At 44.2% G+C, this 24,602-nt stretch overlaps 1 protein-coding gene across 4 annotated transcripts in view; it reads left to right on the plus strand.

The window, feature by feature from the left end:
- Positions 1-24,602, plus strand: part of GNPTAB (N-acetylglucosamine-1-phosphate transferase subunits alpha and beta) — an 80,519-nt gene that overhangs the window by 44,112 nt on the left and 11,805 nt on the right. For 3 of the 4 annotated variants that reach the window (XM_085874970.1, XM_085874969.1, XM_085874972.1), the window contains 13 exons: positions 838-999; positions 1,903-2,082; positions 2,198-2,368; positions 2,461-2,584; positions 6,834-7,052; positions 7,182-7,930; positions 9,275-9,501; positions 13,091-13,310; positions 14,938-15,048; positions 19,728-19,813; positions 20,115-20,213; positions 20,301-20,468; positions 20,654-20,744. In XM_085874970.1, coding sequence (XP_085731096.1) covers positions 838-999; positions 1,903-2,082; positions 2,198-2,368; positions 2,461-2,584; positions 6,834-7,052; positions 7,182-7,930; positions 9,275-9,501; positions 13,091-13,310; positions 14,938-15,048; positions 19,728-19,813; positions 20,115-20,213; positions 20,301-20,468; positions 20,654-20,744 — 2,607 coding nt within the window. Of the gene's footprint in view, positions 1-837; positions 1,000-1,902; positions 2,083-2,197; positions 2,369-2,460; positions 2,585-6,833; positions 7,053-7,181; positions 7,931-9,274; positions 9,502-13,090; positions 13,311-14,937; positions 15,049-19,727; positions 19,814-20,114; positions 20,214-20,300; positions 20,469-20,653; positions 20,745-21,013; positions 22,634-24,602 lie in introns of those variants that run through there. The other variant, XM_085874971.1, reaches the window with a different exon arrangement.

Consider the following 24,602-nt stretch of genomic DNA (forward strand, 5'->3'; position numbering starts at 1 on the left):
GTGCCAAAACTTGTGCCTTGGTTTTTGTACAGACCTGCTATTCCCCAAAAGGACATAAAAGTCAGATTACAAAGTATATAACATCAAAAAAATGGTTTCAAGGAAGAAGCGGTTTCATACATAAGCATGAGGAAGGGGAGACGACAGCCTTCTATCCAAATCTTCTTCTTCTTCTTCTTCTTTCGGCTGCTCCCGTTAGGGGTCGCCACAGCGGATCATCCGTTATGATCCACATAATGATATGGCACAGGTTTTACGCCGGATGCCCTTCCTGACGCAACACTGGTCGCCTCTTACGACACAGGGATATGGTACACCTATTCTAACCGGGGCATACACCTGGCCCAGTACACTGGTACTCACTTCTCCGACCTCGGAAGGATGACAGGCTGAGTCAACCTCCTGATGTGTATTAATTCAAGCGGCCAACGGGACTTGAACTCAGGACCTTTTGGATCCCAAGCCGCTACTCTAACCACGACGCCAACACCAGGCTTTCTATCCTTCTATCCAAATATTGACACATATTCTATCACAATTAATTTACCTCTCTTACGATATACATGCACAATGGAAATAGCTATGTCTAAGCAATACATCGTTAACCCCGATAAAGCACTTCTGCACATATATATATATATATATATATATATATATATATATATATATATATATATATATATATATATATATATATATATATATATATATATATATATATCAGAGTATGCCTTATATCTCCTCACACAAGTGGCATCAACACATAACAATAGCATTCCTCCTATTCTGTGAAGGGTATTAAGTCTGCTGTGCTTTGTGCAAATTTCCCATCCACAGTTGTGCCTTTTGGCTGAGGACATGGCTCTGGCTTGGCTCCGTTCGTCTGAATCATTCTCTATATTGAGCCACTTAGCTGCCAAGCAAAACATGTCTTTACCTGGCTCCAGACTCTCCCTGCACCCTGCCTGGCTCCACTGGGGAAGTTTTTCAAATAATGTAGTAAGTGTGGTATCTTGATGGAGTGTTACATGCACCTTTTAGCCCGGAGGTCCTATGCTTGGACCTCATCCTCATTGTGAACATTGCTGATCATACTGATCCATAAATGTCTTCTCTTGTTTGTTAATGTCAAAACTGAGCTTATTGTTGTTAATTTCAGGAGGATGGTCAGTGTGGTTAAATATTTTTGTGGTAATCATTTGGCTGTTGTATGAGCAAACCAAGTTTGTGGATATGCCATGCCATGTTGTAGCATCCATGAAGTATTGTTTTAATCACGGAATGCTGCACGAACAATGTGTGTGGAAAACAGGAACTTGGATGGATGGATCGATGGATAGATAACTATCCTTCAGTGAATGGCTCGATATCCATCTAGCAAAACAAGTCAAATCTAAACACATTTTCTTTTCCCGTCTCCTTTATCGTTGGCTTGATGCATTTATTAAATAGATTTATCCTTCTTACCAGACACGGTGGCATAATGGTTAAGAGTCTGGGAGGTCGGCGGTTCAAATCCCAGCCGAGTCACACCAAAAACTTTTAAAATGTTACATGCTGCTTCATTTCTTGACATTCAGCATTTAAAACGTTAAGAACACAGGTGATCCCCAGAGGTTGCCCTCCATGGGGAGGAGGAAAGTTCTTCCTTAGGAAATGCCCCGCCGAGTACGGTGAGAAAAGTGGCGCTATGGTTGTCACGTTGCTGGTACCCAGAGTACCCCAGGAAGCGACGGCACTTCCCCCAAGCTCAGTGGCTCATTGCCACTACGAACGAGCCTTAGAACTTAGATCATGAATTAAAAAAAACCCCTCCCGACCACATCCATAATCTCCACTTTGCGTACCTTTGACAGAGGGAATTTGATGCCTTGTTTTTGTTTGCCCTCATCTTTCCCCAAGTCGAAAAAAGGTGGCGATTTGGCGGCGAGCCGTTTTGCAGACAATGAAGAACTGCGCTTCTCCCTCCGCTCATTGGAACGTCACGCTCCCTGGATCCGCCGAATTCATATCGTCACAAATGGGCAGATCCCATCATGGTTGGACCTCGACAACCCACGAGTCTCGCTGGTCACTCATGAGGTTGTGAGATCTTGTACTTTACCTTCCTATTGACCAATTGGCGTTTGTTTTAATCATTCACCTTTTGGTGACCTGTTTTTCAGATAACTTCTTATGATCAAACCTTCACTTACAGGACATCTTCCCAGACCATGGGCATCTCCCAACATTTAGTTCACCTGCAATTGAAAGCCACCTGCATCATATTCCGGGTATCTCCCCACTCTTCTTGTACTTCAATGACGACGTGTTTTTGGCGAGGGACGTCTGGCCAGAAGATTTTTACACACACAGCCGTGGGCAGAAGGTGACTGCAAAGAGTGACCGGGGAGGTTTCGAAAAGCAGAGGTTCTTATTGCAAGGAGATGTGACCTTCCGCTTTATCTATCATGTGTGCAGGTTTATCTATCATGGCCAGTGCCCAATTGTGCTGAAGGATGTCCTCCCTCGTGGGTGCATGATGGATACTGTGATCATGCTTGTAACCTTTCTGCATGTGATTGGGATGGTGGTGACTGCTCTGGTAAGAATGTGCGCTTGTTTAAACTTTAATGCCTTACAGCTTCTCAGTCTGAACTCTTTTGACTTTCTCTCTCTGTTCATTAAGCTTTTGAAAAATACAGTGGCTGTGGCAGTTAAAGCATTCAAATCGAAACCATAGTAAGGATTTTTAGTGTTGGTGTTTGCATACAATCGACAAAGACTAATACTATTATAGTGATGACGGCGGTACACGCCACTCAGCTGCACATCATTTCCCGCGGCGATAAATGTACTCTCAGCAACCTTTACTTGATAAAATCCATTACATGTAACACTTCAGTTCTCTCGTGGAATGGTGTCATCTCTTGAATTCCACTGTTCCATATATCTCCTGAAGTTCAATACACTTTTGCAGTGGTCTTTCATTCAAAATATGGTAGCAAGGATATTGTCAGTGCTTAAAGAATACAGATTATTTTGTTTGCCTCATTGATTTCATCTTCAGTCTCATCATGATATTCTCACAAAAGTTTATTTATTTATTTATATGCAGGAAGCAATTGTATTGCAACAGTTCATGAGAATGAAGAGCATATGAAAGAACCCATCAGCTCCATTTCTGCAGTAATTGTTGTATGTTGTTTTACCGATAAGGTACTGCAATGTCTTATCTTGAAGGAAAATTACCCCATCCTACATTAATTCAGTTTGTGGCTGTCGCAGCCCTGTACCGCTCGCAGCCCGATGCCCCTCGCAGCCCTGTACCCCTCACAGCCCTGTACTTTTCGCAACCCTGTACCTTTCGCAACCCTGTACCTTTCGATACCCTGTACCACTCGCAGCTCTTTACCACTTGCAGCTCTGTACCGTTCGCAGCCCTGTACTGCTCGCAGCCCTGTACCGCTCGCAGCCCTGTACCACTCGCAGCCCTGTACCACTCGCAGCCCTGTACCACTCGCAGCCCTGTACCGCTCGCAGCCCTGTACCGCTCGCAGCCCTGTACCACTCGCAGCCCTGTACCGCTCGCAGCCCTGTACCGCTCGCAGCCCTGTACCGCTCGCAGCCCTGTACCGCTCACAGCCCTGTACCGCTCGCAGCCCTGTACCGCTCGCAGCCCTGTACCGCTCGCAGCCCTGTACCGCTCGCAGCCCTGTACCACGCAACCCTGCACCGTTCGCAGCCCTGCACCGCTCGCAGCCCTGTACAGCTCGCAGCCTATACCTTTCACAAACCTGTACCACTCGCAGCTCTGTACCATTTGCAGCCCTGTACCTTTCGCAACCCTGAGCATTTCGCAAACCTGTACCACTCGCAGCTCTGTACCTTTCACAACCCTGAACATTAAGCAGCCCTGTACCCAGGCCCGTTGCTAGGGGGGGCATTTGGGTGCAGTGCCCCCCCCATGGCGCATCTGGTGCCCCCCCCCCACTTGTACGCCACCCATTTATGCCCTGTTGCACCCTGTGAACAACAATGTTTAAGGATGAGCGCCCACTGTGAACTCCTTGCTGTTTAAGAGTTCACCTGTGTGAACTACAACCCTTATTCCACATGTTCAACGTGGTGAATAATAAGGCCTTCTTGGATAAACTGTTCTTTAATAATATCCTTCTTTGAATAACAGTCAAGAGATAAGTGTGCGCTTCCCAGCGCATCTCCAAAAGCAATTGGCAAGACAATACAGTCCAAGACCACAAGATAAAAGATAATAACGCAAGCACCAACGCCAGCAGCCAAGACGACAGACAGCCGCAAGACCTCGTGTCGAATGTCTGTTGTGGGTGGTTATATATATATATATATATATATATATATATATATATATATATATATATATATATATATATATATATATATATATATATATATATATATATATATATATATATATATATATATATATATATATATATATATATATGATCATTTCGTTTTAAGGAATAGCCAATCAGCGTCTTCGATATGGAGGCCCTATTAAGCAGGTTACCTGATTGGTTGTAAGTTAGGTATAATGTAATATAGTCATAATATGAATAAGGAAAAGACATAAATTTACATAATTAAAGATGCAGTGCACCACGTGACCTTCACAACCCTCCATCTTACAAAAGTGATTTTCTCATAAAAATAAAAAAATATGTGTGTTTGCAATCGTGCTTACATTTGAAATTATGCAGATAAAACCGGTTTTTGGTGCATCGATCATTTAATAAATAAAACCGCCAAATCTCGTGAGTCGCAAGATTAGTTACACGAGTCACGAGGGACGAGTCACGGAGAGCGCGAGCTAACAGCCGTAGAAAAAGACATGGATATACGAAAATGGCTAAGAAAAGGAAAAAATGCAACCAATGAAATTATAGATAATGAAAGACATGTTGTTGGAGGAGGAATAGGAGGTGGAGGAGAAGACTATCATGTCGATGAAATACCGACAGAAGCTGGCCAACCTGGCCAAGCCAGCAATGTTAGCCCTGGAGCCCCAGCGCAGACAGCCGGTTTGCCACGCTCGGCGGCGGCCTTGGGATCGGGTGTGACTGTCAAGCCGCTTCCCAATGATCTTCGAAGTGAGACACCGAATCAAGTTGTTCTACAGCGGTACCCTGGCCATCTGTTGCAGAACAAGAGTCGCTCTTTTGTGTCCTCGTGGTACCAGACGAATGAATGGCTGGAATACAGTGTGCAGACAGATGCAGCATTCTGCTATCCATGTCGGAAGTTTAACACCGCACGTGGCCCAGTGGAATCTACTTTCACAGTGCGAGGCTACCGGAATTGGAAACATGCCGTGGAGAAAGGCAGGGGGTTTCACAAACACGCAACTTCAAAGGAACATTTAACTTGTGTTTTGAGGTGGAAGGAGAATGAGAGGCGCATCGATTGTGGTCAGGAGATTTCCACACTCCTCAATGCTGACCAGCTAAATAGAAACTGGTACTATGTGTCTGCTCTTATAGATGTTGTGGGATTTATCGCAGAAAATCAGTTACCTTTCAGAGGGAGCCTTGATAATTTTGAGGATATGTCAGACGGCCACAGTGTCATCAATTTGGTTAGTATGCGACGGAAATCTCAGTATAGATGCGTCAATACTGCATGAATACAATAGCATACCGGGTTATCAAAAATATTAAATATTATAATTGTGCCCCCCCCATCCAGTTCATATGCCCCCCTTAATACTGAGCCCTGGTGACGGGCCTGCCTGTACCACGTGCAGCCCTGTTCGACTCGCTGCTCGGAACCATTTGCAGCCCTGTACCTTTCGCAGCCCTGTACCACTCGCAACCCTGTACCTTTCGCAACCCTGTACCTTTCGCAACCCTGTACCTTTCGCAGCCCTGTACCTTTCACAGCCCTGTACCTTTCGCAGCCCTGTACCACACGCAGCTCTGTACCACACGCAGCTCTACCGTTTGCAGCCCTGTACCGCTCGGAACCCTGTACCGCTCGGAACCCTGTACCATACACAGTCCTGTACCGCTCGGAACCCTGTACCGCTTGCAGCCCTGTACCGCTCACAGCCCTGTACCGCTCGCAGCTCTGTACCTTTCACAGCCCTGTACCGCTCGTAGCACTGTACCGCTCACAGCCCTGTGCAATCAGTGTTTGTTATTTTATTAAGGTGTACTCCTATAGAAAGGTTATTGAGAGAAGCTAAGGATCCCTTTGTGCCCCATTCGTCAGTATTTACCTCATAGCTGGAGGATTTGAGATCAGACTTACCTTGTGCCAGGTCGGCTGCCAGCCAAATCCCAACCTACCATGCCTGCTGTTGACACATTATGGGACAATAGTCGATTTAATTCGTGCTAGTCCGATATAATGTCATTCAAAATCTTTAAGTACAGTGTACTGTGAGTATTGCACATTGTAGCATTTTTGCCAGTGTTGCTTTCTGCCAGTGGAGAAGCAAAAACATCACGTCATCTGCAAGTGGAAAACCGATAACATTGCAAGCACTCGGTGAATGCTGCATTGCTTTATCTCACAGTCTCACGTGTTTTGTCCTGTGGTCAACATCGAGTGTTTTTTAGTGTGCTTACTGTGCAATATATTGTACAGTCATGCTAACTGTGTGGATGGAAGATCAAATGCTACCTCTTGAATAAAATACAGCCAGTTGGCCTGGGACCATTTAATATTCCTGGCTGACCTGTGTATCAACCTTCATGACGTAAATCGGCGACTTACTGTGCTCGATAAAGAAATGTCTAATTCATTCATTCTTACCATAACATTAATACCCCTTTTTTCATTGTGCAAACATACACCTTCTCGTTATCCAGAAAATCGCACCAGGTTTGGGAGCTTGCGTGGTGGTGGCGGTGCTGCTTTTGGAGGAGGTGGACATGCTTGGGGGGGCGCCATGGATTGGCGATCTGGACTTGCAGGGGATGAAAGTCTTTGCAACACTGGTTGCACATGGTCTTGGTTGGCTGATCGATTTTGTGACCAGGCGTGCAACGTGTTGGCGTGCAGCTTTGATGTTGGAGACTGTGGAGACTGTAGGATTCGCATGCTACACATCTCATGTTACTTTAACACGTTATCGTCAGTGCTGTCATTTCATTGGCGAGGGGTAATGTTTCTCACTTTCCCTTGTTTTGTTTCGTCTCTTTGTCTTTTTCTTCCAGCTAATTATGACCAGCTGACAAATCTTTCTCTCAGTGCAAACTCCACGTCATTTTCTGCCCCTCATGGTGCCACTCAACTCCTAATCTCGTATGCCCATGTTGCTAAGCATGTGATAAATGGAGCATACACCTTGAACCCATCTCTGCGGCATGCCTCTGTCACCAACAAGTTTCGCTCCATCCACGTGATCCTCACCCCAAATTGCTCTGCACAGGTTCTGCAGTTCAACCTCACGCTGATGAATCACTTTGGACAACAGTTTGTTCTGAACCTTAGTCTTCATGTGGACACATCGGGGGTTGAGAAGTCGATGACTTGGGCGACTCGTGTAAATGGGACCCCGGAATATGTTGCTATGAACAATGGTAACCTCAGTGTGACTGACAGAACAACGAGGAATAAGACCAAAGGAATAGAAGAGCAACCGTTTGAAGGTGTTCCTGAGTGGTTGATGTTTCCTAAAATACGAATGTGGAAAGAACGTAATGGAGAGAAAACAAGGGAACTGGGACAGGTGTTGGAGAAGCACAAGCCAGGGAACAAGCAGAGAGAAAATGAGGTCCTGAACGATGGTATTGGAGATCATGTCACCGTACCTTCACGAGCAATCAAAAGCCAAAAACCTTCACTGTTGCTCATGACGGGTGATGACGGATTGCCGGATGAAAAGAGCATAAGCTTGCTGTCCAAAAAACCTCGCGGCTTCCTTCCTTGGGAGAAGACGAACTACTTGGGAAAGCTGACAAAGGTGATGATGCAGAGAACAAGAAAAAGAACAAAAATAGTGAAGCTCAATGAGATGCAATTGGTTCACAATTTTGGTTATCGCAGTTCTGACCCTGGTTATAAATACTGTTTGTGCCCGAGAAATGTATATATATATATATATATATATGTTTACACACACACACACACACACACACACACACACACACACACACACACACACACACACACACACACACACACACACACACACACACACACACACACACACACACACACACACACACGCATTTAAAGGCCATTTTCCCCGCTAAAGCGGGGATTAGCCTTGCGGGCCCCATGACAATCTTCTCCACTTTACCCTGTTTTCTGCATCTCCCCTTCTTCATCCCCTTGCCCACATTTCCTCTTCCACCACCTTGAGCCAAGTTTTTCTCGGTCTTCTCCGTCCTCTACTTCCGACGACACTCATTTCCAACACTCCTCTCACCCAGTCACTTTCATCCTTCCTCAACACATGACCCAACCATCTCAACCTGTTTCTCTTCACAACCTCCATCACAGACTCCATTCCCATCATCTTCCGCAAGTCATCATTTGTCTTCCTCTCTCTCAACGATACTCCACACATCCACCGAACCATTCGCATTTCCACCCTTTCCAGCCTTTGTTGCTGCTCCATGTTCAGTACCCATGTCTCACTCCCATAAATCATTGTACTCCACACATACACCTTTCCCTTCAGCTTCAACGACACTCCCCTCTTTGTCAGCACGCCACTCAGTTCCCGAAACTTCTTCCATGCACATCTCATTCTAGCAACCGTCGAAGAGTCTGATCCACCTTCTCCATTCGGCATGTCTCCGAGATAGCAAAATGTATACACCCACAAAATGTATATGTATACACACACTGTATATTTTAAATAGTATTTATCATGTGGCTGGCAGGATGGTCTAGTCTTGACTCTAGAGGTTTTGCACAATCGCCTCTAAGCTGTCTTGCCTGGGTTTGAATCTCGACCCAGCTGTAAACTGTTGCCTTGGTGTTTTGCAGGCAGGGTGATTCATGAATGTGTGTGCTGCAGCTCGGATGGATGTTTAACGGGTGTCCCGTCTGCCGGCATTGGTTGGTGGACCTTAAATATCCCAAGGTGTCCTTTGTGAATAGGAGGCGAGCTATCGCCAGCACCATGGCCAAATTCCAAATTCCTGCCCCCAACTACTGCTGGGAACGCAATGGCAAACCACCCAGTATTAGCTTTACCATGAAACTGCTTTGGCAGCACCAATGCTCTGTAAATCAGAATTTGCCATTGTTGTGCCCTGATGTTTTGGTTTTTTTTGTACTCGTCTCTGCTTTGAAGGGGCCAGAAGATCGACTTGAACAAGGAGCTGCAGGTGACCAGAAGGTAGAAGGTGAACTTGAAATGCAAATCCGGCCGAGATCACGTCGCCTGCTCGACACTTACGGGGATTCCCTGCGCCACGTGAATTCGTTGTTCAATCAGCACTTTGGTTTCTACGGGCGCCGTGTTCCCGCTCACATGCCTCATCTCATTCAAAAAGAGATCATGCAAGCTCTGCAGGACACGTGAGTGCAGCTGAACCTTTGGAATCCTCTTCATTCGACGATTGATTTAACGCTTTGGGAAATTGTACTGCTTAACTCTTTAGTGTGGAGACATCTCCTTTTCAGCCTTTGCAACAGTTGGACAAGGCCGCTAAAATGCGTGGGGAGAATAGTAAAATGCACGCACACTAAATCTTATTCAACCGCAGTTCTGTCGTTGAAATATCGAATGGTATGTGTGGTGCAGTTACCTCTGAATCGAGAACTCACCATTACAAAAGGTTCTCTTACGATTTGATGAAATTCTTACCAAATCTCATGAGACTCCATTGGAATTTTTGGAAGGGTGGTCAAGATATTCCATGCTTAGATTGAAATAAAAAGGGGGCCACGGTCGAGTCAAATTCAGAAGAGGCATGCTTGTGCACGATGGGGAATTAACAATAAGTTTGGGATGGTGGACGGGAGAAAACTTCAGCACAAATGGTTCCAGATATGGATATATTATTTATTTATTTCAGATACCTGTTGCCTCCAGATACGCATCGCTGACAAAGTCTTCAAAGTCATAAGCCAAAATGGTGGATTTCAGACGCGTTCTCGGCAGTTAAGAAAGAATTAAACTTCACCCAGAGTATGTTGTGTATTTTTTGATGGGGGGGGGGGGCTAGTGGGGGCAGGGCATGGCACAGCTTCAGAAAGGCAGGCCACTTATTAAAGGGGCAGCGATCATTCTAAGAGGGGTGGGGTGAAGCACCCTTCTGGTTCATTCTTACTATGATTCTGGTTCAGTTATTATACAATCTACACCATCATTAGGCGGCACAAAGTTATGGGTGCACAGACGACCACAAGAACACATTCTCTGCATGTGATGGTAGAAAGCCTGGTGTTGGCTTAATGGTTGGGGTGGTGGGCTTGTGATCCTAGGGTCCTGAGTTCAAATTCCGCTCAGCTGTTGAATTATTACCAGGTGGGGTTAACTCGACCTGTCATCCTTCCGAGGTCAGCAAAATGAGTGCCAGCTTGCTGGTATACTGCATTGGAGTGGTGACCAGTCCAGGATTGTGCCCAATAGCCAATGAGACTGCCTAGGCAGCACCAACGGTCTGCACAGAGTATGGTCCCAATGGATGGATGGATGGATGGATGGATGGTAGAAAGTGGTTGCATCCAACAGCCAAACACCAAAAAACAGCTTTATGTGTACAATTGTGGAGGAACTTTGACCAAAATGTAGATTCGATGCATCTCATAAGTACCTCAGTGAGGCATGAATGACGAGCAAGTTGAGACGATGGTTAAGGCCCAGTCTTAAGGTTAAGGTTAAGGTAAGTTTTGGAAACATTAAGAGCACGCTGAAAAACACTGCCATACGTCGTAGTACGCTGGATTTCATCGTTGTACTTTGCGGTTGTCCTCAAATTTTAGCATGCTTGAAATTTTATGACTTATGCCAGCGTATGACTCACAAGTTCTGCTACGCTGGCCATAAGTTGTAGGCACGTTATGCGATCGTTGACACATGTCGACACACGTTACTTGTAAGGTACTCATAAGTTGAAATTCGTCAATGTAATGGTTAGTGTCAGTGTTCCAGACTCCCTGTTTTTTTTTTGTTTTGTTTTTTTTTAATTTTCTTCGGTATGACGGTCATGTTGACACTTCGATTTCTCGTGCGGTTATGATTTAAATCGTTTAGCGGCAGCCTATTAATTATATTATATTATAACCGCACTAGAAATCGAAGTGTCAACATCACCGTCATACCGAAGAAAATAAATAAATAAAAAAACCAGGGAGTCTGGAACACTGATGCTCACCATTACATTGACATGTTTCCACTTATGAGTAACTTACAAGTAACTTTTGTCGACGTGTGCCAACGATCGCATAACGTGCGTACAACTTATTCCCATCGCATGCGGAACGTGTGAGGCATGCGGAAAGTACATCATAAAATATTTAACACGTTTAAAAGTACAAGACGTACTCCACTTACTCCGACGTATGATAGCGTACGTTAGCATTCTATTCACGTATACCAAACTTACCCATACCGTAGTCGACGTGCGCCAACATTTTAGACGCATTTTTCAGAAGTCAGCATACGCTGGCAAGATCGCCAAGGTGTGACTGCGATGTTGACACTTCCATTTCTGCGGCGGTTATGATTTGAATCATTGTGCGTCAGCCTTTTAATAGGCTACGCCACGTGATCGTTGGCGATACGTGCAGCGCGCTATGCATAAGTTAGACTATCGTTGGGCATAGGTTGTGAACGCTGACAACAGGTTCAGCATTCGTTGGTATAAGTTATCTATAACACAACGAAACGTTCTGTGTCAGTTACTAATATGTTATGCATACGACCAACTCGTTATGAATACGTCCGAATCTTTAAAAAAAACATCAAAAGTTCAGCGTAAGCCAGCGTTTTACATACATTTTAATACGTTGCCATTGCTGGCCAAAACGTCAAGGTGTGACTGGGCCTTTAACAGGAGCAGTAACTCGTGATAACGATATAGTGGAAACCCTTTGGATGAGAACTTCATTCACTTTTAAAGGGTAAGCCACTCTTTGGTTTGCTGCCATGCCAACGAACATCATTAACTTCCGCCGTCGAAGATCGGAGGTTACTGTTTTCACTCCTTTCTGTTTGTTTGTTTGTTTGTTTGTGAACAGTATTACGGAAAAACTCCTCGACGGATTTCGACGAAACTTGGTGGGGGGGTTAGGTATGGTCCAAGGATCATGCCATTAAATTTTGGACTTGGTCCCCCCTCCCCAAAAACAAATTGTTGGAGAAATTTTTTTTTTTTTTTGCATTTCTACATGTTTTAAGTGATTTCCAACCCTTCTGGTTCATTCTTAAAATAGTTAGGAAAAATCTGGTTCATTCTTAAAATTGGTTCATTCTTAAAATTGTTCATTCTTAAATGAAATAAAATTGTTAAAATTGTTAGGTCCCCCCCCCCCAAAAAAAATTGTTAGAGAAAAAAAATTTTTGCAACTTTTTTTTTCAACAAAATTTCGATTTCTTTTTTTTGCATTTCTACATGTTTTAAGTGATTTCCAACCCTCCCCCCCCCCAAAAAAAAAAATTGCAGAAAAGAACTATAACTCTGTCAGCACTGTTGACATCATATTTAATGAATAAGATATAAGGTTCACTTGAGTGACCCAGCAGTATTGGCGGCGGAGGTTTTGCACTCTCCCGAGTGCTCCCAATCTAGTTATGGCTTGTCTTTAACTATTACAGTTATATATCGGAATGTTTGAAATCGACACACTTATAATCTCTTAACAGCTTAACTCACCAACTGCAGTGCTTCACCGGGTAAATACCAAAAAACATCCTGTGTCACCTCGAACATCACCACTACCCGATTGCCAATAATCACACAAAATATACAAACAAGAATTTGGATCGGCAATCACTATTGCTCAAGACAATTATCAAAGTTTGTACACCACAAAATCGCTTTGATATCCAATGTTTGTAATTTTGATGTTAATATTTACTAACATTTGTGTCGCCTGCGCCTAAAGTCTACTTGAGAGAGACAGAGAGGAAGGTGAACCTATTTATCTCGTAATGCCGCAGATTCCCAGAGCAATTTGAGCAAACGTCTTCGCACAAAGTCCGCCAGGGAGATGATATGCAGTTCTCATTTTCTTACTACTACTACTTGATGGGTGCTGTTCGCCAGCCTTCCATCGCTCGCCTCTTCCAAGAGTTGGATACTGACCTGTCTGGACACCTTTCTGACAGGGAGCTTCGGACACTCGCAGCAAGGCTGTACCCTTCCCCACTTACCCTCCAGGTACTAATAAATGCATTTTATCTTGTATTACAAAACTCACTTTACATTCACTTCCTGTTTACTTGTTCAGTTCACATCTTTTGCGAGGCCATGTCAACCAATATATTTGGTCTACTTTCAGGAACGATCCTGTAAGACCTTTTCCATAGTCATTGATAAACGGAACAGCAGGCCTCGCATCTTTCTGAAAGGCAGCTACGTCATAATTCAGTGCACCTCACTGGCACCACACTTTTGTTTTTTTTTTGGCTTAACTCAAAGCCTGCAAACTGTCAAATTGCTGCAAACTTGTAGGGATCTTCTTCTTCTTTAACGGCCCAAATTATTACCACCTTCTTGTGCTTGGATCAGCCGGGAAATGTTTTCAGCCCAAAGCTTTCACAAACTGGCTGGCTGTGTCTTGACGTTTGATTGAAGGCGGCAGGAAGTGGAATTTTGTTCGGACTGCCGGCAATGACTCGTCAACTTTTTGCAAAACGGTGGGATCTTCAATGTCTACCAACAACCACTTCTGGTAGAGTAGAGTCCTACAGCTTAACATCCTTCCGATGGACTGTGCATGCATTTATGCCTCGCCGTGCGTGCAAACCACTCGGGTGACAGTTTATACAGTAGCTGGATCGGGATTTAAACCCAGGCTAGACAGCTTAGAAGCAAGTGCGTATACGTCTGAGCTATCCTGCCAGTTCTGCAAATACGCAAGGAATACAGACTATTAAATGTACAAATCCAAATCAATTGAGGGTTATGACTGTAAAGTCTTGTGAAGCGGATCAGTTTTCAGCTTAATTTTTGCAGGAAGAAATAAGAGGAGAGCATTTTTCCCCCCAAAAATATTTTCAATTGGTATTTACATTGCTTGCTCTTCTTTTATTTAAATTCATCTGAAAGAGTATTGCTTTAAATGAGCCTCCAGTTGGTTGTGATCTCCATTTGCGGGTTTCAGAAGGTGGGATGGAGTCCTCCCAGGACTCAAAGTATCCACCACCATTTTGGGATGGGATCACATTCATCCATCATCAATCCATCATTTGGGTCAAGCAGCACCTCTGATGGTTTTTGCTTTCTGCAGAGCTCTGTCTCGTAGTGAGTTTGACATGTTCTTCCGCACTGGAGAAGGTGCAGTCTTTATTGTTTTTGGCACACATTCTGGCTTCTCAATGTGGCAACACAGACCGAGGTCTCAGCGTAGGAGACGTCTGTGTCCCTTTATTGATTTTTTTTTTTTAATTTTTGGTAATGGTTCACAATCTTTGATGGGCATTTTTGGTTACAGCAAGCCAGCCAGATTAGTTTTCCCCAAGGGATTTCAGGGCCCTGGCTACTTGTCAGGGGTCACCGATGGCACTCTGCAGGGTCGTGCCAAGAAGGTAAGTGTCCAAACCCGTCTAAAGTATAACCTCAGAGATGCGCCTTAATTTGTGCATATCCTGAAAGACTTTTGCTTCAGCTGCCAGAAGTCAGGCCAGTTTATTCACTTCATAAAAATAATTTATTTCATGCATTTCCAAATTGTTAAACCTTTGGAGAAATGCCACAACAACCACTTTAATTTTGATTGAAACCCACTCTCCTCAACTTGTAACTTTTAAGGATGTTTCTCTAATTCTTCCTTTTCTTTTTCCAGAGTCTGAGCCAGCTGGAGCAAATGCTCATTAACTGTTCTCACTTGACAACCCCCAATGGAACGTGGAGTGCAACCTCTGTGCCCTCTGAGCCTTATTACACTCGTGGCATGGCAAGTAGTTTTTGTAAGAGTTTTGGGAGGGAGGATAAGAGGGTTGGGGTTGGGGGTTGCATAACAAAGGAGAACGGCACTCGGTAGTGCGCATACCTCCGCCAGGCTGAACAGTTTGCGTTTTGTATTCCACTGATAGGCCGATCTGGATCTGGATCCGGACCGGAGCCAAAACCTAATCGGCTTGCTCTCGACACCTAACCAACTCATCCACATAGTTATGTCATAACTCCACAACTTTTTGAGATATCATGTTACACTGTCTATAGAAAGTCTACATCCCCTTTCAAAATTTTCACTTTTTGTTGCCTAAGAGCCTAGAATTAAATTACATTAAATCAGACTTTTTCCACCTTAATTTACACGTCGTAACCCACAACTTCGAAGTGAAAAACAAATTCCATAAATTTCACAAAATTAATTAAAAATACAAAACTACAATATCTCGGTTGGATAAATGTCCACCCCCCTGAATTAATACTTGGGGGAAGCACCTTTGACAGCAATTACAGCTGTGAGTCTGTTGGGATAGGTCTCAACCAACTTTGCACACCTTGATTGGGCAATATTTTCCCATTCTTCGACACAAAACTGTTCGAGCTCAGTCAAGTTGCGTGGGGAGCGTTTATGGACAGCAATGTTGTTTTGGGGGAATTTCAATAAATTTTTTTTAAAAATAAATGTTGCATTATAAACGTTTCAAGGAGATGTGCATAAACATTGATGTTTTTAAACAGCCTGCAATCGTTGTGTGACGGATGGAAAAAATTTGGCTCGGTTATTGAGAAAACATGTTAATACGGCAAACGGCTTGGAAATCGGGTGTTATCAAATGTATTTTGCTTTGAAACTCGCACAAGAGAAACATATAACCTTTCTGAAGCACACCCGAGTACATAAAATACCAAATTGCTTTAGAAACAGTCATGAGGACAAAGGAAAACGTGATCGCTCGTACACTACTGAGGTTAAAAATTAAAACCTCCACCACCCATCATGATCATAAGATACGGGATGAAACTTTGCCACTACAGCACCTGTAACCAAGCATGCAAGCATGCAAACCCACCCACAGAGAGTTGCTTTGCAGATCCCAATCTACCCACATGTACCTCGACGTTGTAGCAACAGCCGACCGTACACCCCAATCGAGAGACAAACTGTACCGCCATCGACTGTAGGGCACTCGGCAAGTGGCTTAAGCCTCCATGCAAGCACTCCAATTAAATGTTTGATAAGGAACGGCTGCCTTGGCAAGCGATAGCAAGCCGATTGGTAATGGCACATACCCACAAAAAACTAAACATCGCCGATTTCTTAACATTTTCAGATTTCACTCCAAATTTCGAGTTATTTAGTGCATGTGATTTCTTTCCTCCATACTCAAATAATATTTCTGTTATATTGTTGCGGGCCGGCGGGGTCGGGTGAGACGACCACTAGGTGGGGAAAACTACGTCGATTCTCACCAGACTCCCCGGAATTGTAGGCCGTCGCTCACGGATAATTCCGTGACGCGGCGGGCCACTTAACCGACCGTGGACGCCAATACCTCAACCGTGTGGCGTAGGGTTCTCCTGTCTAGAAACAAGTTACTTAATTAACCACGCGGTTTCGACTACCGGGGAACCACGCCCTCGGTACGCCTTGCCCAAACCGGACCACTCTACCAACTACCGACTACCTTTCCGGATCGGATGCAGTCGAGCGGCACTGCCCAGGACGTACCGGCTGGAAGGAACGGATTATTGGGAATAAAGACACGGCTAAACTCAGATTCGAACCATGCTGGACCAATGGAGGAAAAGACAAAGACGAGCTGGGAACATTTCTACAATTATTTATTTACAATAATAAGTGGGGAAAAGCATGTGGCACAAGAAAAAGGTTTATTCGGGATGTAATGCAGGGGAAAGATGAGAGAGGTGTGGTGCGGCAATTTTACAAGCAACTTACAAAAGCAGACACAGTGTAGACTTGACGAGAGAATAATAAAAGCAACAATTACAACAATGAAGATCTTATACAGGCTTATCTAACGGACAGGCGCCAACACACTCAGACACACACTCAGACGAAATAAACCCAATGAAAAGAAAAGGGGACCTTTTGCAGCCAGGAAGGGAGGGAGTTGAGGTCACAGTTTTTGGTACCTGAGCGTTTCGAGGGAAGGGATGCTCCGTGGTGCGGCACCCGACAAAAGCTGTGCCGTTCGGTCCACAGCCGCATGTGTGGTAAACGTGTCTGGCAGAGTCCAAGAGGCGAGAGGTGAGCAGTAGGCAGGACCAGATTAGAGGCTTGGTCGAGGTCCTTCGCATCCACCAACTCTGACTTCTCCCTTTCAAAAACCAACCATGACCTTTCAAATCCAATGACAACCTTCCCTCACATCCAACTCAACCTTCCCTCGCATCGAACTCAACTCTGAGGATTGTCCCGTACTTTATAGATCACGGAGTTCGGGGTGGAGCCATGGCAAAGCCGACGTCATTGTCCGTCCCGATTGGACTGGGCCTTCATGTGGTCCACCTTTCTGGGTGGGGTTTCGGCCAGACACTGGTAAGGACCGCCCACACCGCCGTGTCTGGGTTTGGAAAGGTGGAAGCCGATGCGGCTTTCACAGCGAACTTCGGGATTCTGCCTCAGAAAACGAGACTCTGGAGACAGTGGGTAGACGGTGTAAGTGCTTGTCCAGCCCAAAGTGCCCGTCGGGATTTGGGCTCAAGAGACGAGACGAGGGTAGCAAGCGAGATGAAGGTACCGTGGATCAAATAAAAGGGGAAATAAAATAAAAGGGGAAAGAATGATTTATAATCCTAACTAAAAGCCCATCGCAACATACTCCCTCGTCTTCCCACGAGACAAAAGGTAGGGACCTAACTACACGTATATTAATGAAATAACTGACTCAGGACAACTGTCTGTTGTATGCTTACGGTTCCGAGAACCGTAACAATATACTTGAATTAGTCCGTGAGAGTAGATTGTGGAAAATCGCATCATATAATGCATGAAATTGCTCCAAGCTCCTAATTTGAAAACTATACTACTTACAAAAGTGATGTACACAGCGATTTGTAGGTATGATGAACAGGCATTTGATGATACGAGTGAGGAAAGTGAAAAATAAACTTTATCATTAAGAAATTGTTGCGGCCTGTTCCAATTCGAAGCATGGTTGAGCAGGCCAAAAAACATGGTGGCTTCAGACCTCAGCAAGGTTTCCCAGGATACGCCTTAAGACCCCTGAGAGCGAGGTGGCCGAGGATGGTCTGATGAAGGGTATAATTAAATAAGACTGTTAATTATCTTCAAAAGGGGTGTTTTACAAACACCCAATTTTCACTCTTGCACTTCTTTGGAGTTATCTTAGTATGCATGCAAAGTTTCATGGTTTTGGAGTTATGGAGGAGACACATACTCTGACCGACTAACTGACACACTGACACTGACATTTATTAGTGTAGATATATCACAACAAACCAAGAATTGCACAAAGTTCTTTGCACACTGGTTTTGCAATTCTTGCTTGGCTGTGATTTTTCCTTTTCGATATATTTATAGTTATATGGGAGGGGCCCAGAGAGAAGAAGATTGGAAGAAAAGCAATCTACAGCAGTGTTAAGACGCACTGATTTTTTTTCCACATTTGTGGAAATTGGTTTCTGTCGAATGAAAAAGAAGTGTCTTTGCGGAGTGCAGGGAGGTGTATTTGTTAGGCTCGGGGCTGCCTTTGCCCCCATAACCTGACAGGCTTTCGGATAGATGGGCGGAAAATGCATTTTGAGCCATTTCAGGGCACTTTGAATTCATTTTCATCCGGGGGAGAGCATTTGGAGCCTGAGACAGGATTCCGGGCCACGTAGAGTGTTTCAAGCCGGAGAGAGCACTTTGAGGCGGCGATAAGAAGTGATTACTTTCCTGATGTTAAAGGATTACGTGGCACCAAAATGCTACCCTCCTCGTACTGAGGAATCTCTGGCATAATTGCAGTTAAAGTAGTTGCTTTCCAGCCAGCAGTACAGGTTTGGCTGCAAGGCGGTGGCCAAATGACAAAAGTATAACTTCAGTGGTATAACTGCAAATTCAAGGAGGCGGAGCCAACAGAACCCTTGACACGAGCCTGTACTCACCACCATATTTAGAAAAGTCAAAGGTTGTGTATACAGTTAGCTGACTGATACTGGTACAGCAACAACCAGCATGTTGCCAAAAGTGTTGGGTGCTTTGAAGAATACTTTCACCTGTGTAATATGAAAGCTAAATCTTGAACGGTTTATGAAATATCGTGTACACAAGCTGTGACAACACAACCCAGCCAACCCACAGTCATGATCTCATCATGTCATGAGGAATAGATATCTGCAATATGGAAGCTAAATGCTCAATGGTTTTTGAAACATCACGTACACAAAAGTACATGGACGGATGACCGGTCGGTCGGATGGAGCTGATTTTAATGTCCGTCATCTTTGACCTTGTCAGAGGGGCGGGGGACAAAAAAAATGTCGATTAAAAAGGCCAAAACCCTTGTGGACCTATGGAACATTGGATCGTTTTTTTTTTTAATGAACCTGTCTTTTGTTTACTTTAATGTTATTTCAAGATAGTTTATTTACTTTAATTCATTTTTGTGAGCTCTCATCAAATCCCTCACCCGTTCCTCCATTTTGGTGCAGCCTCCTGTTACACTACTCCTGCTCCAAGGCTGCCCTCCTCTTGAAAGCCTCATGAAAAAGAGTTTTAAAGAAGAAAATGTATACAGGTGATGGGGGGAAATCTCTGCAGGACATTAACATGGACAAGACCATTAATCACCAGTAATTAATAAAACTTAATTCAATGTACTTTCATTGTCAATAAATTCTGAGTTTACAATCTCAAAAACAAACACTACTCACTGTCAAGAGAGTAGTGTTTGTTTCAAAAACAAGGCCAGTTCCAGGTGCGGTGCCACTCATTCTCATTTTTGTTTTCCCTCTTTTGGGTTATTTTGTTCAAATTACTTATGAAATGGTAAATATGCAGATTGAAATTTTATTCCACTATATCCCATCCCGCTGCAGGTTTGAAGTGATGGGTGAGGACGACATCGCCTTTAAAATGATTCACAGCAACGTTTCGCACGTTGTTGCACAGTTGGACGACATTCGGAAAAACCCCAGGTATCATCACCCAGAGCACTGATTCCTCATCCTCACCACGTAGCCACAAGCAACATCATCAATGTGTGGTGGTACTGTTTCTCACAGGAAGTTTGTGTGTCTAAATGACAACATGGAGCACGGACAGGCTGGTGCCGACGCTGTGCGGGCGGTGCTCAGGGATTTCTACGAGTCTCTGTTTCCACAACCTACACGCCTTGAGCTTCCACCTGGTTATCGAAATCGTTTTCTGCACATTTGCAGCCTGAATGAATGGTGAGAAGGGGGGGGGGGACAATGAGATCCGAGAATAGTAAGAGGGTGTGAAGGTGGAATTTTTAGCGCAGTAGGAGGGTATGGACGTGGTGGTGGTGGTGGTGGTGGTGGTGGTGGTGGTGGTGGTAGAGCAAGAGGATATGTTGATGTGTTGTTAACATTCTCTTATTTTTGCATCACCAAAGGCGGAAATTCCGGGATCGACTGCGGTTCTGGATACACCTCGGGCTGTTTCTGCTCATCCTGCTGACAATACTGTCGTTTTGCTCAGAGAAGGTCAGATTATCTCGGTCCACGACTCTTCCGATTTAAACATACACGTGCAAACCACATGGACTATTGCACACTGCCCACTTTTGGTGGTGGTCCATGTCAATGCCCTTTACAGATCTCTGACTTCACCCCTCCCCCCCATCCCCCTTTTCCTTCTTTCCCCAAAACTACTTCATAAATCAGTTGCTCAGATCGGGTTTAAAAATAAAAAGAGATTTCTAACATGTTAGTGAGTAATGCTAACATCCCGTTCACCATTTAACTCCTTGTAGGTTTCATCAGTGCGTCGCCGTTTGCTGCGAAGACGTCAACATGGGGTGTGGAAAGACAAGATTGGGGTTTAGGGTGAAAATGGCTTTCTATCGACGTTTGAGAAAGCAAAATAAATAAAAATGGAGGAGCAGGTGGGGAAGACACCGAGATGACTCTCCACGTGTATTTCACGATCAACTCTGAGAATGCCAAATCCATTGTGCTGCAACACGAACAAGCAGGATTGTTTCCATCCCCAGAATTACTCTAAGTAGTAACAGTGATGCGGCAGTTGCTCGGATGCAAGACGAGCAAGCCAAACGTGTCTTCAGAATGCAGCGATCAGGAGATGAGCATGCAGCGAAGACTTTTGTTGAGATGTCTGGTTGTAATTTATTATTGTTCATTATATTCGTTGTTTTTGTTGTTGGAAGCATGAGCGGTTCGAATGCAACGAGGTTGCAACTCCAACGGTAAATTAGAGAAACGAGTTCATGCACAGCAGGACAATAACAGGTAAAACAAAATTCGTTGAACACTGCCAGGTAATTGTACTACAGTTGCTTTCAACAAAGAGGACAAAATTTAGGAAAGTAAAAAGAAGTGTGTACTCTCAGGAAGGAAAGATTAAATTCTATAAATCAAACAATTTTGAGATAAAATTTTGCTAGTTCACGCTGGTTTATAAGTTATTGGTGAACATGATAGCTAAGGGGTGTAAAGTACTTGCCTGGTTTGATCCCTTGCCGGACTATGACTTGTCAACCAAATGCTTAGTAGGTAGTACGTTGCATCAACGAGCACGCCGTCCTTTGAATGGGGAAGCTAATCTGGCTGTCCCGGCTGTTAACATTCTCCTGCTTACTTTAAGATCCCGAGTAGGTACCTTGCAAAAAGAGCAGGCCATTGCGCACCACGGTTAACTTGTATTCTCATCTATCGGGGCACCGAATCAGCAGCAGAAACTGAGCCCCAGTGACTGGCAGATTGAAGTGAAATTGAATTGGGGTGCAATATGCATTCCCAAGACACAGCTGAGCACAGGAATCGTATTATGTGGGATAAGATGGCAACGTGAAGAACAGCCTCAAATACATTATGCTTGCCTCAACATTGCACTCAAGTTCAAGGTACGCTGACCGTTTTAATTGCCGATTTAAGACAACGATTTAGACGCCGCTAAAAACCAGTGCCTATGCTTAAACACAAGTAACTTGGACCGATGAATATGTTTTGGTTTGCCTTCCATTTTTGTCCGATGCGAGGAGAAAACGTGGTTAGTTGGTGGATTGGAAGGTTGTCGGTGGAACCAGAGGTTGCAGTGCTGATGATCCTGCTCGTGTCTTCGATATGTACGTGGTAACTGATGCCAAATATTTGTTCATTAATTTTGCACTTGCTTAAACTAGACGGATCCGTGTAACTCACTTCAACTGTCCTCTTTAATTTAAAAATTGTCAGAAACTTGTGCCAGCTGCTTATTTTAGGTCACAACGGGGTCCCCGATTGCTCACTTCAGCAAGCAGCAGCCAAATTGTCCCCTCCAACTTCATGCTTGCAAACAAACCTCCATCCACAATTTCTCACCAGTTATTTAATCAACATTTGAATTGATTGTAAAATAAACATTTCAACTTTTACGTGCTTTCCATTTTAATGCGTTACGTTGTCCTTGTTTCCATCAACACTTCCGTTGTCCTTTGAGCACTGCAAGCGTGACCGTGCTCCATCATGTTCCATACCCTGTGTATCAGTTTCCTTTCACATTTTAAGTGATCCAAAGATCACTGTTTTGGTTGAAATGCTCCTGGAGTAATTGGCAAAATTACATTTTTGTTTATCCTTGAGAAACAGCTTCTAATGATTTTACAAATTTTCTCTTCTCACATATATTTTAACCCCTCATTGTCATGTTACTTCATCCATCGAATCATTGGCATTTTTTTTCACATCTTCCAGATCCTAAAGGAATTATAAATAAAATCTAAAGTAATTTTGAAGCTTTCACCTTGTGGACTCAAAATGCATCATGGGGTGTTGAAACTGACAATCGTATGATGGGAATGAAATGATATGATGATGAGAGATAATTGGACAATGAACTAGATATCTGCGATTGCCAAGAGTAAGCCTCCCTTGGCACCCGTGATCCATTGAAGGCCATATGACCTTGACCTTCAACATTTAGGGATAGACTGTACTGCTGTACGTGAAGAAAATGTGTCCCCATCTACAATCTGTCCATAAAACTTACATCATGAAACTAGAAGGGCACTCGGTGGAGCGCATACCTCCGCCACGCAATACCTGATCCACGAGAACATATCGGGCGGGCAATACTTTTTTGAAATATCATGCTATGCAGTACTATATCGTTTTTGGCCCCATCTCTCAATGGTGAAGAATCGCTTTGAAAATTAAATAATATTTGTATCCAGATCCCGATTCAGATCTTCACCAAAATCGAATTGATTCGGCTTTGTCGCACACCCAACATGTCCGCCAAGTTTCATCCGAATTTGTTCATAACTGAGATATCTTGCTTACAGACGAACAAGGATGAAAACATCACCTCTGTCCAGGTCGTGGAGGTAATGAAAACCCAAAAAATTCCTTTTTTGTTTTTTGTCTCCACTGATAAAGTCACCGGAGGTATTGTTTTTGGGTTGTCCGTCTGTCTGTGATAAGTTTTTGTTAATGCAATAACTTAAGAACGGCTGAACGGATCGACGTCACACTTGGTACAAGTATGTATACGAGGTGTGTTCAAAAAGTATCCAACCTTTGGTCATAAAAATTACTCGTATCCAGATACAACAAACTTACACTAATTTCCTTCAAAGTAGTCCCCTTGGGCTGCCACACACTTCTCCCAACGGTTCTGCCACTGTCGGAAGCAGCGCTGGAACGCCTCTTTTGGGATGGCACGCAGCTGGTCCGTCGCATTCCGCATGATGTCTTCTCTGGACTGAAATCTGGTCCCTTTCAGGGGCATTTTCAGCTTGGGGAAAAGCCAGAAGTCACATGGAGCCATGTCGGGAGAGTAGGGAGCCTGACGAAGCACAGGTGTGTTGTGTTTGGCCAGGAAACTCTATCAAATGTGAAGAATGGGCGGGTGCGTTATCATGATGGAGCTACCAATTGACCGCTGCCCATAGGTCTGGCCGTTTGCGTCGCACAGTGTCATGAAGGTGACGCAGTACCTCTTGGTAGTATCCTGCATCAGCAGGGTCCTCACTTGGTCAATAACGATCTCATTTCGGGATGTTGAGAGCCTACCAGAACGTGCTTCACTTTCCACTGATGTGCAACCATCTTTGAAGCAGTTGTACCACTCTTTTATCTGTGTGGTGCCCATTGCTTCGTTCCCGAAGGCCTGTTGAATCTTGCGGATCGTTTCCACTTGGGAATCGCCAAGCTTTACACAAAATTTGATGCAGTAGCGTTGTTCAAGTTTTTCCGTCATTTTGTCAAAAACGAAAATCCGACGGTGCTCACTTACACTTCCTCACTCATCGGCGGTCTGTCGGCAACTGACAGCTTCTGCAGACGGGGAAAATATTCACGCATATGAATTAGGATCACCTAGATACGTGCACCAAACCACGC

Source organism: Eptatretus burgeri, chromosome 3 (assembly GCF_056783735.1).
Source record: "Eptatretus burgeri isolate ZD-2024b chromosome 3, Ebu_testis_v1, whole genome shotgun sequence".
Taxonomy (NCBI): Eukaryota; Metazoa; Chordata; class Myxini; order Myxiniformes; family Myxinidae; genus Eptatretus; species Eptatretus burgeri.